Here is a 16,805-nt window from a genome sequence, read left to right on the forward strand (position 1 = left end):
TTAGAACTAAAGCACAAAAAGTGCTCACTGCTGTTTGATAGTATAATCAATTGATGTTTAATACGTAAGTAATAAGATGAAGGATGTGCATTTATAAACACCTAAAATAACGAACAAATTATTCTTCAAAATAAATAAGGAACAAGGCAGGTATTTTAAAATCACCATCAAAACGCATTGCATATAACTAGAGAAACAAACAATTAATCACAATTGTTAAAACAAAAGCATAGCACAAAAGCCTCTAGTGCCAGTACCCGGCGTGCGCGTGCGTCGCAGCGTCGCAGCGTGCTCGTAGCCCACAATGAGTTGACACAGGACAATGCGTGTTGACAGTTGACATGTCTAGGCCTAACCACTTGCCACACAAGGAAACACGAACAGGTTTTATGCCGGAAAAGAGCGTAGCATGATTAGTTGTAAAGTTCATCAAACTATATAAGTATGATGTATAGGTGTCGCTTATCTGATCTGTCCATGGTTTTATGCAACATTCATCGATGTAATTGGAATGGTATTGACAACAATTCATATTTAAACGCATGGACGAGTTGTGTAAACAGGAATTGTTGTAAAAAGCAGAAAGAATGCTTGAAATTAATCGATGAATATAATCCAATTATATTCAACCAAATATATTTATCGAAATATATTCAACAAAAAAGCCAAAATCGACGTTCGATTCACATGCATAATATTTCAATGGCTGTTAGCAAGAAACAAGTCTATTAGCAAACACGACAGTAACGTCCACTCTGCCACTTGAGGCCTAATAGAAAAATCAACAAAATGCCATGTTTATGTACCTACATCGGCCACGCGATCGGCGTGGGCGCACCTTCCACCTGACCTCCCAAGACTAGATCGGGACTTCTCTGAACAGGTGTGAAGATTTAATAAACATTTTCACGAATTTATGTCAATAAATTTTGTGATGTGAACACTGGCTTGGGAGTATCGTGAATTGTTGCTCATTTTTTTATATTTATTCAATTTATTTTTAAACATTTATTTTATTCGTACCCACATTATAATTATACAAATTTACAATAATTCAATATTTATTAATATTAAATGTTTCATTTTAAGTTTACTTTTAACTATCCTACATTTTTAGTCGCCTGCTAGTATTATCTAATAAGTTATGTCAATGCAATTTGAAGATTCCAATATAAAATTCATCCAGGATATACAAATCATTCCATAAAGATAAGTAGGTCTAGTTGAATTTCATACAAATTAGAATATAAAAAAATAAGTAGACAGCACAATTATTTGTTTGAGTTAAGAAAACGAGAATGGGAAAAATTACACAATACCAGGAGGTAGCTTCGAAAATGTTTTACATAAATATAAATCCATATACTACATAAGGTGTTAAAGCAACATATAAAGGCGTACATGGTGTTCGAATCTTTCAGAAATTACAACGAATGGGAGTGCCCTCCTATTTGTTCGGATCAAACGCAAATCACGTTTGTGATTTTTTTCAAAACATTAAATCCGAGGAGCGTGTTCGATTACTATTCACGCAGTGCACACCGAATCCCACCTGTCTGTGTTTACCCGGGCCCGGCCGAGAGCAAACACCGTCGTGTTTATGTTTGCCTAGTACCCAACCACCTGCGTCGACCTAACGATGGTCGATCGGGACAGATGGAAGGTCACGAGTGCTGTTAAAAATCATGCATGCCTGGTACCTTAACGTGATTTCAATAATCATATTAGTAAATAAACGTGAAAGCATTGGTATGTATTTCTGTTCGTTCACGCTAATTATCAAAACTTCAATAATTGAATCGAGGTTTAAAATACTCATATAAATGTCATTTCTGTTCCTATAATTATAATATATCCTGTCCCGTTTGAATTATATTAAATGCTCGACTCACAAGTTTTGCAATTATACAAATTACATTTTTATCAAATGCCTCCGTGCAATTATAAACCTCAAACAGTTTTGCGAGGACGCTTTAAAATATATGACGTCATTAAAATTAGAAGTACCTCCAAGCATCACGATTCATATATTCAATGCCTACACAAAAAATTGGGTACGACACGCGCCTTATTAGGGGCAATATTTGTCCCCCAAACCGGCCCAAGTTGATTGTCATCGGCCGAACGAGAGGTCGACAAGAGGTCACCTCAACCAAAACCAATATTTGTCCATCGCATACGATGTTTTGTTCATATCCATACGGGTTCCGTACTTTACGACATGTTAACAGTTAAACGTTTTAAGCAGGTGTTGTGTTTGTTTAGTCAATGTTTGTATACATCTATGTTATGTTATGTATTTTTGTGTCACTAATTATGTAACTTTTGTCTCGAGGATTTGTCGATTGTTTCGGTGTAGAAATGTGTAGTATTTGTTTTCAAATTTGTAATAGGCTAAATCCATTAAAACTGTTATTTTAATAATATCATTATGCGATTCAGTTGATTAATGTATCGTAGTGCTACCTTAATTAGTCACAAATCTTGCATAGTTTTCGAGCAAAGAAATGTTGAGTACGAAATAGTTCTATAGTCGACACATATTGATCCCTAAAATCATATAATATTTAAGCAGAATTATTCAGAGATGCACACTTGGAATTATGACATGATCATGATGAAACATAAGGCGAAGTTGACCGCAAAGATACTTGAGACAAAAAAGCGATGCGGTAAACAGATAATCTTAATCTCAACAGGTTGGAGTCGGGAAAAAAGTAACGATTAAAATTCTAGTGCGGTAGATACTTTTCTAAACGCGAGGTCGCCCTGAATCCGCAATTAACCCGCCCTGCCACTGTACAATGTTGACTCGACCCGCCACTAACGTTACTTGGCCTGTGAAGATTGGATAAAGCGATTGGATATTTAAAATAACGTTAAAATTAATTGACTTCTTTGGCATATGGTACTTTATTTGGTTAAAGCGTTATATTGTGTGACATACTGGTAAAAGGACGCCCCACAACTGAAAATATCTTTATGAAAACTTATAAGCGTTTGCTTGACACAGGATGATAAGAAATAGCTAAAATACAGTTTCCTATGTTGCATATATAGCATTTATAATTTAAAAATTATATAATAAAGTCTTCGTCAATAACAAAATATGGCTGCATATACAACAGATATAAATATGTAGTTAAAAAAAACTTGCATTATTATACAATAAAACACATAATATATTAAGAATTTTCAACTAACTTATATTAAGAAGATTTTATAAACTGTTGATATATAAATAATTATGCGTTTTTTTTCTTTCTCACACGTCACATTGGAGCTATTTCATAGCATGGTTAAAAATACACAATATTTTTTAGTACGGCGAATCATCTCATTCCGACTGTAACTTCCTTTTACCACGCAGGCGAAGCTGCGAGCGCGAAGCTAGTAACAATTACATCATTTACACTTAAGTGTAATTGGTTTACTATAGTCGCTTTCATTAATGATTTATTTAATGCTTTTACTTTTCAATTAGTTAATTTAAAACAAAGATAAACTATGACAGATTTTATTGCCATCATAAGCTTTGTAGTAAACACTTATTCAGACATAAATTTACAGCTATAATCTCTAATTTCACTACTTGTATCCGTTGTTGAAGTTAACAATACATTCAATATGATAGAATTCATGTTATAAAGAGAGGAAACATTTATATTTTTATGAATGTGTTTGTAATATTTTCACACACCGGACCGATATAAAAAATTCTTTCATCAGTAGAAACCAGCATTTTCAGTGGCATATGCTATATATGTAACACGGACGTAGCCGGGACAGACCGCTACGACGGAATTTAACATGATTAACAAGTGTATATATATATATAAGTGTAGTATATATATATATATATAATTGATTTGTTTATTTTACCACAGCCATGTAGCTTTTGCAATTTATATAATTATATGACTAGTTTATTGTCTTGAAATTCCGTATCGATATTTTGTCTATTTCTTATAAAAATAGTTTTGAATTGATTTAGAAACAATACAACTTTTCAATACACAATTTTTCGAGGTCAATAAAATTGCATGTTCATTCAGCTTGCCGTTTAAAATGTTTAAAATACAACATATTTTATACTAGCTTTTCGCCCGCGGCTTCGCCCGCGTAGAATTCGCTTATATCGCGCGACACGGTAAGGAGTATTTTCTTCGCATCAAAAAGTGTGGTTTGTTCTTTCCCACGTTCATCTCCATCTTTATACCAAGTTTCATCAAAATCGGTTTGACAATAACGAACTTTCATACAAACTTTCATCCCCTCTTTCAACCCTTTCTACCCTTTTTTCGCGATAAAAAATATCCTATGTTCTTTCCCAAGTTCATTTCTATCTTCATATCAAATTTTGTAAAAATCGGTTCAGTGGTTTAGGCGTGAAAGCGTAACAGACAGACAGACAGACAGAGTTACTTTCGCATTTATAATATTAGTAGGGATATTAGCTGCGCCCCGCGGTTTCACCCGCGTAAGTCTGTATCTCGTAGGAATATCGGTATAAAATGTTGCCTATACGTTATTCCAGTTGTATAGCTGTCTTACGTAGACAATTCATTGCAATCGGTTCAGTAGTTTTTGCGTGAAAGAGTAATAAACACACACACATCGTTACAAACTTTCGCATTTATAATATTAAGGATTAATCATTGTTTACTGTTGACCCCGCTACAAAATGGCTGTTTGTTTATTACCCAATTGTCATGATGATAAGAAGATACATTATAAATCAATTACAATACATTAGACAACATTTGCGAATGGTATATTTTATTCAAATTGTGAGAACAAGTTTTTTTAACATGAACGTAAGACGTTACATCATTATCATCGATTCCTAAACGAAGATAAATGCAATCGAATTTTCTTTGTCAATATACAGGTCCATATACACTCACAATCAAACTCACACTCTTTCTTCAATAGTGAGGGTGACTCATCCCTGCGCGAGAGTCCAAAGTTAACCATACACATAAACAGTCACTGCGATAATGGATATTTGACTTAATTTACATAGACCCAATGTTTTATCAAGATTGATTCTATAAAAACGTAGGCACAACCTACAGAGATATAAGAATAATTCTTGAACAAAATATTTTATCGTCCCTGCGCACAAGTCGAGTTCGATAAGCGAAGCACCTCATCGGAACGCATTTAAATGTCAGAGGTGACAAGCCTTCGGTCGGTGAATCAACATTAGCATGCGCGACCCGCGTCCCACGACCTCTCTCACCCTCTAACCTTCACCCAGACCTCAACCTTGACTGCATCGAGATAAAACGAATAATTTACGAATTTTAATGCGCTCCGACGGAAAAATGTTGACGATTTATGCAAATTTTCCGTTTCGCCGACCGGTTCTGATAGGTTTAGAACCCTGAACCCACGCGTGTGTTTGTTTATTTGCTATGGAAATGTATTTGAGGTTTTACTTCGGTTGAGCGAGTCGCTCGAGATGCGTTAATATGTATGTTGTGCTAATTTTTTAATAAGACACGGACTCGGTTACAATGGAATATGGAAATGCCAATATTAAAATCTTTAGTTCTGTGCAAATGAATCTTAGTTGACCGTGAATACGTCGCACGTGATCGTGAATATAAACTGACTTGTGAAGCGGGAGACGCTTTTAATTCTATTTTAGTAAATATCGATATCGAAATAGAAAAATAGAATAATTAACAACTCCTTCGTGTATTTTCATAATTTGATTTCTTCTATTGGTATCTTTTACATTATCTTATCTTATTTTGCTAAAAATTAAAACTAAAAAACGAGTTTCCATTTTTTACCTTGTTCCCTATTGATTACAAAATATACCAATATTAAGGTCATTGACACGTTTATCCATATTAAAACAAATATAATGTTTGAATTTAAATAATCATTTAAAAATAGACGACAAAATATTTCTAATCATAAAAGACACATCAAAGTCTCAGGGTCTCGACATTCCATTGACATCTCAAACAGTTGTAATGTGAATACAAATACATTATATTTTCTCCAAATAAAAATAAATGAATTTGCAGCGCACAGTCCTCATTGTAAGGAAGACGCACTTCGACACTAAACCTATTTACCCCAACTTACAATCGTGACCGTTCCCCATTGTGTCGATTTCCTGCCCTTTCAAAAAACCTCCAACTACAGGTCAGGTTTACCTGCATTTTTTTTTTATCGGTCAGGTAAATAGGCGAATGGCCTTTCCCAGAATTGCCGGGGGCTTTTAATTTTTTTGCAATCATCCCTTACATGTCAATAGAATGTTCTAGTGCTGTAATCGTTTGAGAATAGAGTTCAAATTATTTAGAATTACATCTAGTAAAGATGTAAGGATGCGATTGTTTCGAATCTCGGTGCTGCAGCGTTACGTGCACGAGGGTGTAACCGGGGAAATTTGAGACTGAGGGTGGCGTTTTTTGTTTGTAAGTGCACATTGTTAATGCAAAAAGAGGATGTACTTAGACATTTTGCGCGCTCATCGGGCTGTAAATATTTGGAGAATGATAATTGAATGTTTAATAGTGGTGTTGCCGCGAATGTACCACGGAATATATATTATTGAGGATACGGAAAAAGCACAAATGTGATTAGATGATAATGTTACTAAAGCATTCGGCTTCGAATTAAAATTTCGTGGAAATAATTTTGAATAATTGTAACATTTATATGCTATTCGTTAATTGAACTAAGCTTCTACGTTAATATATACAATTTAGTCGATGAAACAAATATTTTTGAAAAAAAGAAACTAAAAACTCTGTATAGCTTTAAAAATATAGAGTGCCAGCACATTTTGCGAGAAATATATTTATTTAAAAACCGTCGTAGGGTTATGGTGCACGTAGAAACTTGAACAAGTTTATGTTTGCATCATTTATAAATCTTTATAAGTTATGTAATAAATATCAATAAATAAAAAAAATAAATAAAAAAACAGCTGTCGCCCGAGTGGTGAGAGAAAAAGTGAGACAATCCTGGGTTTTTCCCCGCATCGTTCTCCTATACGATGTCCTGTATTCGTTCTTGAACTACCTTCGTATCAAACTTCATCTATATCAGTTCGGTGGTATAGGCATGAAGGAGAGACAATCAGAGTTACTTTCACAGTCATTACATTAGTGTAGATTATTTTCTATTGAAATTCCCAACCAATCAAGCTTCAATATTTTCTTTTCCATTAGTACATTTAATAATTATATAATGTATATAAGTATAATATATACATAATTGCCTTTAGATTATGCCAAACTCAAGTGAGTATTTGATATATTTGCCAAAAAACGTATATTATGTAACGCAAAAATAAAGTTGTGGAAGTGTAATTAACTATTTTGAACAGGCACCTTCTTACGGTTGCCAAGTGAAAGCTCAGAAACTGTTTAAAAAACTAAGTTTGCAAAAAAAAAAAAAAGAAAAAAAAAAGGTTTTTTGTGTCTTTATTTAAGGAGCTTAGTCAGGAACTGATTATGTTTGCTATGATTATGCTTCGTATGTCATACCTTTCTTCAGACAAATCATTAGAGCCACGTATTCTACGGTAGGCTTACTGAATCTTTAAAGTCTTTGAGCTCACCGAAAGTTATTAACATGTAATTGGTCCCCAATCACAAAGCCTTTATGTTGACTGCTCAGGGTTACCTGGTGGTGAAATGGCAGTGTAACGGTCGTGTGGAATTAAGACCTTTTTTTTTTTCAATTGTGCCCGCCTGGACCTTACACGGTTTATAAGTACCTGTTCTTGGCTGAGAGCATTGGAAAAGAATTAAGCATTTTGCGATTTATACCTACGTGCTTGAGTTTCACGATATGACGCATGAAATTGTATTTATTATATATAGTTTTAGAGAATATATAAATGTAATTATTGTAGCTAATGATGAAATATACATATCTACGTTTCATATTTTAAGTGTTTAAATTTTTATATCTTTTAATAATATTTCTATTCGGTCTAAATGTTATGCTACGTTTAAATTAAAGTTTTCATTGCATTTATTTTAAATATGTATATATGTATCATTTAAAATTTATTTTAAATATTTATATTAGAGAAATTACTTTGATAGTTATATAATAATAAAAATAAAAATATAATGATATTAAAGTTAGAAAGTCGGGCGATACTATCCTCAAACAAAAGACATCAACGCGGCCGAATCGTAAAATATTATCATACGAACATTATATTGTTGCAATTTAGAACATTAAAAAATAAAAATAATGTTTTAATTTAATTTTTAGTTTTGTAGCATTCAAATGCTGTATAAAAAATCCCATGTTTTAATTTTATATAAAAAACGAAACAGTATCATACACATTTTGAACCGAATTCAAAAAAGGAGGAGGTTATCAATTCTTCAACTGTATTTATGTTTGTTGTAATAACTTTTTACTGGGTAAACCGATTTTGGTAATCCTTTATGATTTGAATAATGGTGCCTCCCGCGTGATCTCATTAAAATTTAGTCCAGTTGTGACATTTTGAAGGCAATTATATTTATTTGTTAAAAATAATTACTTAAAGAACAGTGTACACCAACAAAAGAAAAGACGACTCACATTTAAGTTGCTCAGTAAATTTTACCGACGGATCTTTTCTTATTTACAAAAAAAAAACAAATATATATGTATATATATATACATTTACATTAGCCATTAAAATTATTTAAGTTAATTGATATTTCAATACCACAATTATATGTATTAATAATTTCGGAACAACAAAAAGCTAATGAGTACGGTAAATGTTAAGATAACAAATATATGATAATTTCGTGGTTCTGTAATTCAGAGACTATGTCAATAATAAAACATCACTGCTACTCACGATCATCGAATTCTTCTTCAAAATCCGAGAAGCATCTTTCGTCCTTAAGCGTCTGGTTTTCCGGCTGCTGATAAAATCGTTCCGACTTGATATACATTTTAAGATACATTACATGAAAAACGAAAACTACTCTAATTAAATCAACTCAAAGTGTCATTCCCTTAAAAATCGCTCAACAAACACAGTTCTCACAGCAGTATAAATAAAAAAGTCACTCAAAAGCCGTAATAAATAACGTATAATAAATTCCAAAGTTCAAATCGATTAATACACAAATCACTAATTTAACAAGTCCAAGTCACGAATGGGTATTTCTCCGGTAAAGGTCATATAATCTGGGGGTCAGAAACGGGAGCGGCGCGCGCAACACGTGCGTCTGTGTCGACTTGCGCTCGCGCACTGCCCCGACCTCCAGTTTATCAGCCAGCGCCCGCAGCCGCCAGGTAGCACCATTTAACGGCGAATTGATTCTCTTTCTGTTTTTGAATTTTTTGAATGTCACTTTAGACTATTTTTCTGTATGGACACGTGGTATTTTTCAAATACATTTGAATGCATTTTTGACGTAGAGCTTGGGATCGGGTTAGTTGTTTAATCTCTTCTTTGTGCGCAATGTATGTTTGGGGATTCAGATGGCTTTAATAGTTAATTGCTGGACATTCACTTTTAGAATTTGTATTGTTTATTCATTGAATTTATTTTTAATATTGCTGTAGCTAGTTGTGCTAGCGGTTTCACCCTTGTTTTACCTGATGTTTATAGCCTTTTGTCATAAATGAGACATCAGGGAATCTAAGACTGAGAAAATTTCCGAGATTAAGGCGTTTAAACAAATAGCTTTATTATAAATTCATTAAAATATTCATTATGTGAATCACGTTATTAATAATACGATAAACTCTATTAATACGATGCTATTTTGGAATGTTTCGGTTTTTATTAACTTATTAAATAACAAAATAATCATCCGCTTAATTGTTTATTTCCGTGCTGTTGATATTTTCCATTGCGGCATTAAAGATTCTATTCAGTCTCAAATTAATCAAATTATTTCATTTTATCAGCCATGCCTGTCCCACTGCTGGGCCTCTCTCCCCTCAGTCAACATCTCCCTATTGAGGTAATAATCAATAACATGGCTAACTTTAAACGAGTTATAACTCAAAACAAAACGACAACAGTCAATTGTTACAACATCCACAACATCTGAATACCCAGAGATCTAATAATTACATATAAACTACTCATCTTTATTATGAAAAATTCAATCAATAACATAATTTAAATAATTAACATATCGAATGCGACACGCGTTAGCGGTGCACAGTTATAATGAGCCAATTAAGAGGTTATATGAATTAATTCGATGTTGAGAAATTATTGAATGTCAAATAAATATCATAACGTTTATTGAATTACCTCCGCGACGGGAGATGGGTCGTTTTGTACGTAACAAATGATCTGCTACGATAGCGAACCATCCTGAATTTAATGATTCATTAAATACTATATTGGCTTCAATATCCACACCTAAATCTATAATTAAAAAATCTTATATCTAAGACCTGGTTTGGGATTACCCTATAATTTTAATATTGTTTACTCAACCAGAAACATTTTACTTACCTATTTAGATTATATAATAATTATGTATTAGGATATGTACATACTGTAATGTTATGGTTTTGATAAGAATAAGTTGACATTGTTATATTTGAGGAATACATTACGTAGGCATCGTGCTTGCGACTACTTAATAATCTAGGCAGTAAAAACATACCTTCCAACTTGTAAGTCTAGATTTTAGTTAGCGAGGCATTGTAGTAGTCTCAATGAGCGTTCACATTTTTATTAAAGATAACATCCTCACAGAACTATAAACATGATTTCAAGAGAACTTCAAGTAATAGCCGGCTTTTAGATTCTAACAGCCAAGTAACACCTGCACTTTCGACTCATCAACACCAGACACTAAACTTTTATATTCAAACTTTAGTAGAATATGATGTTGAAATAATTTCAGACTTCACATTCGTGCTTTTTGACGTGAGATTTAACTATAGTTTCTTTCACACGGCAATGTAAACAGAGTCTTATCACTATTAAAATGCCTAAGCAACAGAATTATCTTTCGTGCTTTTAATATGACCACCTGGCGTTACAAGAAGTGAAGTCTCAGAGTGTGGGAGGAAGCATCGAAAATTCAATATGTTGCTTCACAGTACGCACTAAGGTCAAAAATATTCATGTTATTCGATGCGTATTTGAGATGTTAATATGAAAAATTAAATAAGAGCCGTTGATGGTGTCTAATGCGCGAGGTATAACGATGAATGCCGTTCGGTGGCCTTGTATTAACTATGTACACAGCGTGTCAGCTATCGTGACGATTTCAATACAATTTATATGCATTACTCTTAATTCATTTAAAATTCATAGTTAATCGAATTTAAAAAACGTTAATTGGTAGTAAGTGGAAGCACGTTTATTTAATAATTTTAACTTTTTATATTAGCACTTTGATTACATTATAAATTTTAGTTGTCTACTCATAACATTGCGTAGGAATTCAAATGATAAAAGTTTTACATGGTGATTTATATAATGTTTGTTACTTTTGCTTTGTTTTCTATTAAAATTATAGTTGCCTTTTAGGTTAATGATTGTATTTCTTCATATGTATTCAAGAAATTTGAATTTAAACCACCAATTTATTATTAATACATTATATACAAGAAATCAATACAAAATTAAAGTGACAATTAGGTAATGTTATCAAATATTTTCTATTTATTACTTATATTGTAAGGATAAGTATATATTATACATTTCAACGTAAAAATATACAGTAAAAGGGCATTTTATGCCCATCAAAGGATTTGTGAATAATCCAATAACGCTACCGAATAGCGTTACCGACCCGATACATAATTTATTATACAATATTCAACGACGTCGTCCGCTTGTCGTGTAAACGTGGGTGTGAAAAACAATATAAAAATATTTACTTCGTCGAGTTTTATCAACAATATTCATCATCAATATCATTAAGAAAAAATCAAGAGATGATGTGATGACAATTTTCTTGCATATTTAAGTTTGAAACATAGGGCATGGGGCAGATTTGCATTGGGGGATAACCAAACCAGAACACGGGAGGGATAATCCAATGCACTACTAATAATCTTGTCTTACTTGTTCAAATTTACAAAGATTATTATTTATTATGTATAAGGTGTTCTTAAATTTTCTTGATATTAATCTTGTAATGAAAAAAATCTACAAAAAAATTCACCGACGTCCCGGGGAGAGCTAGGAGGAGGGAATGGGAGGAGCCACTCTAGATCCCAACATATTTAAATGCATAAAAAATCTTATCAAGCACAAAAGGAATCACCTCGATCGGTTGAAAAGAAAAACAATCGAACATCTAGACAATTACCTTCTTTCTTTGCGAAACGATTAAAAAAATTGATACGCAATAGTTCAATAAATGCATCAATTCTTCAAATCACATTCAACATCATTCACAAACCCTTCAGTCCAACATCGTTTTATCTCGCAACACAGCACATTGAATATTACACATTATATTGTAATACACGGAGCTAATGCATGTGGTTCTTGGATACAATCTTCCATCATAACATGCTATACCAGTTTCAGTATCGGCCTGTTGAGTAAAACAGATTGCTCGATACTCGATACCACTTGTGTGGTTCCTTGAATATGTTTATTAACATTTGAACGGGGATACGTGGACATTGCAAATAAGGAAAAGTCGCAGTCGACAAGGATTCATTGTGGTACAACGTTTTATTTAGTTAGGAATTATATTTGATAGTAATAGTTACATTTAGTTTAGAATTAACGTGTAAATAACATATATCCAAATCAACTTTTCAAAATAAAACACAGTTTCATTACAAGGAAGTAGTCGTTAACCGTCTACCCAATTATATTCCTATCCATTGTTATTGTCAGATGTATAATAAAAACCATTGTTTATCTCGCGAACATATATCACGTAGAAGGAAGTAGGATAGGTCTTTTTATGGATATATAAGGGCCGACAACGCTAACGCCCTGTCTCGGCAACACAACGCAATTGTTAGTTGGCAGGCGTTCATGCCTATTTGGGCTAAGGAACACTGCTCCTGTCTTGTTTTACGCGTTTTGTGTTGCCAATAATCATGTTTGTACATGGACACATTTGAATAAAATGTGATAATTCCAACGAGGTATTTTTCGCACGGTTATCGAGCTATAATTGTGTACTAATACTCTTATTTCTCTGTATTAAATATCACCTGAATAACTTAACATAATGACAAGAAACAAGGCATTTAATTATCAGTAAACATTGCTGCTGAATCTATTGTAGATTAATTATATGCATAAAAGTAATAAATTGAATTTTGATATTTGTATACCTTACCATTTTACATGCTTAAGCCCAGGATAAGCAGTGGTGGCTCAGTGGTGAGAACCTTGGACTTCAAAATCGATAAGTCGGGGTTCGAGACCGGGCGAGCGTGCAGGAAATAAATTGATTTTTCAATTTATCTGCGCATGTAGATAACATCACCACTGCTTAAAACGGTGAAGGAAAACATCGTGAGGAAACCGGCATGTCCGAGAATCAAAAGTTCGACGACATGTGACATCTGCCAACCCGCACTTGGCCAGCGTGGTGGATTATGGCCTGAACCCTCATAGGAGGCCTGTGTCCCAGCAGTGGGAACATATATGGGCTGATGATAAGCCCAGGATAACAGCTTTCATTGATGGTTTATATAGTTATTTGTTTATTTTACAACATATAATAATATTATATAGAATTATAAATGTTCATTACTAACAGTCGATTATAGTTAATAAATTATCCGCGAGCGTTTTTTTCTTAAATTGTCTTCAATATTCTATCCGTATTCAGTTATCTGCGGTGGCAGCTGACATAAGATGTCGTCAGGTCGTTTTGAGTAATTCACGAGTCGAGTTAAATATTTCACTTGTAACATTGTAATTTACATAATAAAGCCACGACAAACGAACGCACTGTTCTGCATTGTATTGTGCGGGACGGCAGGTTGCTTGCATTGAGAAGGTCAACTGAATTACATCGTCAAAGCAATGAAATAATTTACATGAAAGGAAACGCTACGCGTTTTGTTTCCAGCATAGCAGATTTGTTATTTTATATGTATATATTTAGAAATTAGATTTACATGAAAAAATTGTTATATAGAATCGATTGATTATGCATATGATAAATGATCTCATATATTCAGTGAATCAGTTGGAATTCAGACAGTATTTTATACAACTTACATACTTAGTTACTTCACAATATATTTTTGGTGTAAGCGGTTGCATGCTTACCTGAAACAAAAAAAAAATACATAAGTATAAAAACAAACAAGTAAGTTTACTACAATCTATAATCAAATAATAATCTATTCACGGTTAATTATAAGGATGAACTATCATTTTATGTATCGGGATAAAAGCAAATATGTATTGCGCAAGCAAAAATGATGTTTTAGACAACATCCGAATAACATTTTAATTAAAACACGTGAGTTACAGGTTTACCTTTTTGAATGTTTATAAAACCTATATACACGAAATAAAAACTCCTCTTATCATCGTCGAGTAATAAAGACATTCACGTAAGTCGGCCGTGTGATAGCAAACATTTAGTAATATTTCTTTAATGTGATAATTGAGGAATTATTTCGCAATTAAATTGTTTTAAAGGTTAAATAGCCAGTCTCAGTTGTTTCCTGAACTATAAACGTTATATAGTTCATTAAACACAGTAATTATACGAAATATTACAACATTTGGAAACTGGATTTGTAATTATATTTAGCTAGCTACCAGACCCGGCTCTACTCTCTTATCAAGAGAATGAAAGAAAGCCGCGAACGAGATTGATGAGTACTCTTTTATTAAAAGTATTTTTATAAATATAGATTGGCATATGAATGAAATAATTTAAAATGATAGTCGGAAATTTACGATGAAATATTAAAAGGGAAAATAAAAGCAATTGGTGTTCATATATCAGTTATCTAAAAGGAAACAATTGTAATTATTTTTCTGGTAAAGAGGTGACCATTCTCAGCCTTTGACAGAGTGAGACTGTATTTTTTTTAGAATGACAACGCTTCTTCTCTTCACGTGCAGTACCACGATTTTACCAACTCAGGCCTAACAATTAATTTTTCATATTAACATTTATATAGTGTTTATGAATAGTAAATTTCTTTAAAACTACCACCGATTCCATGCTACCATCCCACCGCCTAGTATCGACGAGACGAGAAACGACAACAAACTCGATAGTAACTGTTTTCAAAGGTGCTTTATCCACATAATACAATCAGACAGTTAATTTATTCGAGCCCAATCATACTTACATAGACTGTCATACAAATAACAAACACACCTAACGCGATTCTTAAGGCGTCAGCTCAGACTAGCTAGACAAGCCCAGTGCGTGTACCAGCTGCGAATCAGGATTCAACATCGCAACACTTACAATACACCAACGGCCTCTGCCACTCGAGGATTATGCTAATGCACAAAGTGAGTAGCCGTTGATTTGTGGCCGGCTATTAGCGTCGGATAAGCAAAGGTCATCCCGAAGGAGTCGGCGACCTTAAGCTTTCATTTGATCGCTTCTGTTCAACGCTCGATGCGATGTTAATTTCTTGTGAGTGTGTTTTTGTGTAATTCATGTTCCTTTCGTTATTTTTGTTGTATTTATTAATTAGTTCGGTATTATTATAAATTACATAATAACTATTGAACTAAAAAAAAATGTTGTGTGCAATACGCAAGATGAGCGTACCTAATGTGATGAAATGTTCCTTATAGAAATCTATCGTATCTTAGAGAAAATGTTGTGAAAAATGTAAATATAAGTATGTAAATGTACACAATTTATTGCTAATTATCTCAATTTTTAGTTTTCTAAATATTAATTTTCCAGGTTTTAACAAACCGCCAATCTTCTCTTCAATCCAACCTTACATCCCAACACTAGCTTTGCAAAATCTCACACTTATATTATAAACTAGCTGTGCCCCGCTGTTTCACCCGCGTAAGTCCGTATCCCGTAGGAATATCGGAATAAAAAGTTGCCTATATGTTATTCCAGTTATCCAGCTGTCTACGTACCAAATTTCATTGCAATTGGTTCAGTAGTTTTTACGTGAAAGAGTAACAAACATCCATACATCCATACTTACAAACTTTCGCATTTATAATATTAATAGGATGTGAAAGTTTGCTTGCTTGGATGTTTGTACGGCAATCACGATGAAACTACTGAACGGATTTTGATGACATTTGGTATACAGTGTTAGGAAATTTTTTATCCCGATTAAATGCTCCCTTAGGATGAAATAGAAATCATGATATCCTGATGGAGCCGGGACGACCGCCTAGTCTATATATATAAAATTCTCGTGTCACAGTTTTCGTTGCCATACTCCTCCGAAACGGCTTGACCGATTCCTCTGAAATTTGGTAAGCATACTGGGTAGGTCTGAGAATCGGCTAACATCTATTTTTTATCACGATATTCCTACGGGATACGGACTTACGCGGGTGAAACCGCGGGGCGCAGCTAGTAATCTATAAAATTACAATACAAACTAGCTCAACAAACGCGCTACGCAATAAATCACACACTTGCACACCAACAAACTTAACGGTTCCGATAATTATGTATCAATTCCTATCTTCTACTTTTCGTTAATACGATTTTAACCGCAATAACGGCAAGCGAATGCACTGCACGCTGTTACATCACGCTACCCCGAGCGAATAAAGCGGTAAAGTGCAGTTAGATCAGAAACCGTATTTTCATTTTTATATTTGAGCTACGTAGTCGCTGACCGCGTATATAATCATATGTAATAGCTACTTGAGAAACTTTTTCTTTTAT

At 33.5% G+C, this 16,805-nt stretch overlaps 1 protein-coding gene across 2 annotated transcripts in view; it reads right to left on the minus strand.

Moving 5' to 3' along the window:
- Positions 1–16,805, minus strand: part of LOC119838685 (lethal(3)malignant brain tumor-like protein 1) — a 139,431-nt gene that overhangs the window by 51,528 nt on the left and 71,098 nt on the right. The window contains exon 1 of one of the 2 annotated variants that reach the window (XM_038364760.1): positions 8,846–9,251. The exons of the other annotated variant lie outside the window; for it this stretch is intronic. Within the exon in view, the coding sequence (XP_038220688.1) occupies positions 8,846–8,954 (109 nt within the window). The 5' untranslated portion in view covers positions 8,955–9,251. Of the gene's footprint in view, positions 1–8,845; positions 9,252–16,805 lie in introns of those variants that run through there. 2 annotated transcript variants of the gene reach the window in all.

The sequence above is a fragment of the Zerene cesonia genome, unplaced genomic scaffold (assembly GCF_012273895.1).
Source record: "Zerene cesonia ecotype Mississippi unplaced genomic scaffold, Zerene_cesonia_1.1 Zces_u004, whole genome shotgun sequence".
Taxonomy (NCBI): Eukaryota; Metazoa; Arthropoda; class Insecta; order Lepidoptera; family Pieridae; genus Zerene; species Zerene cesonia.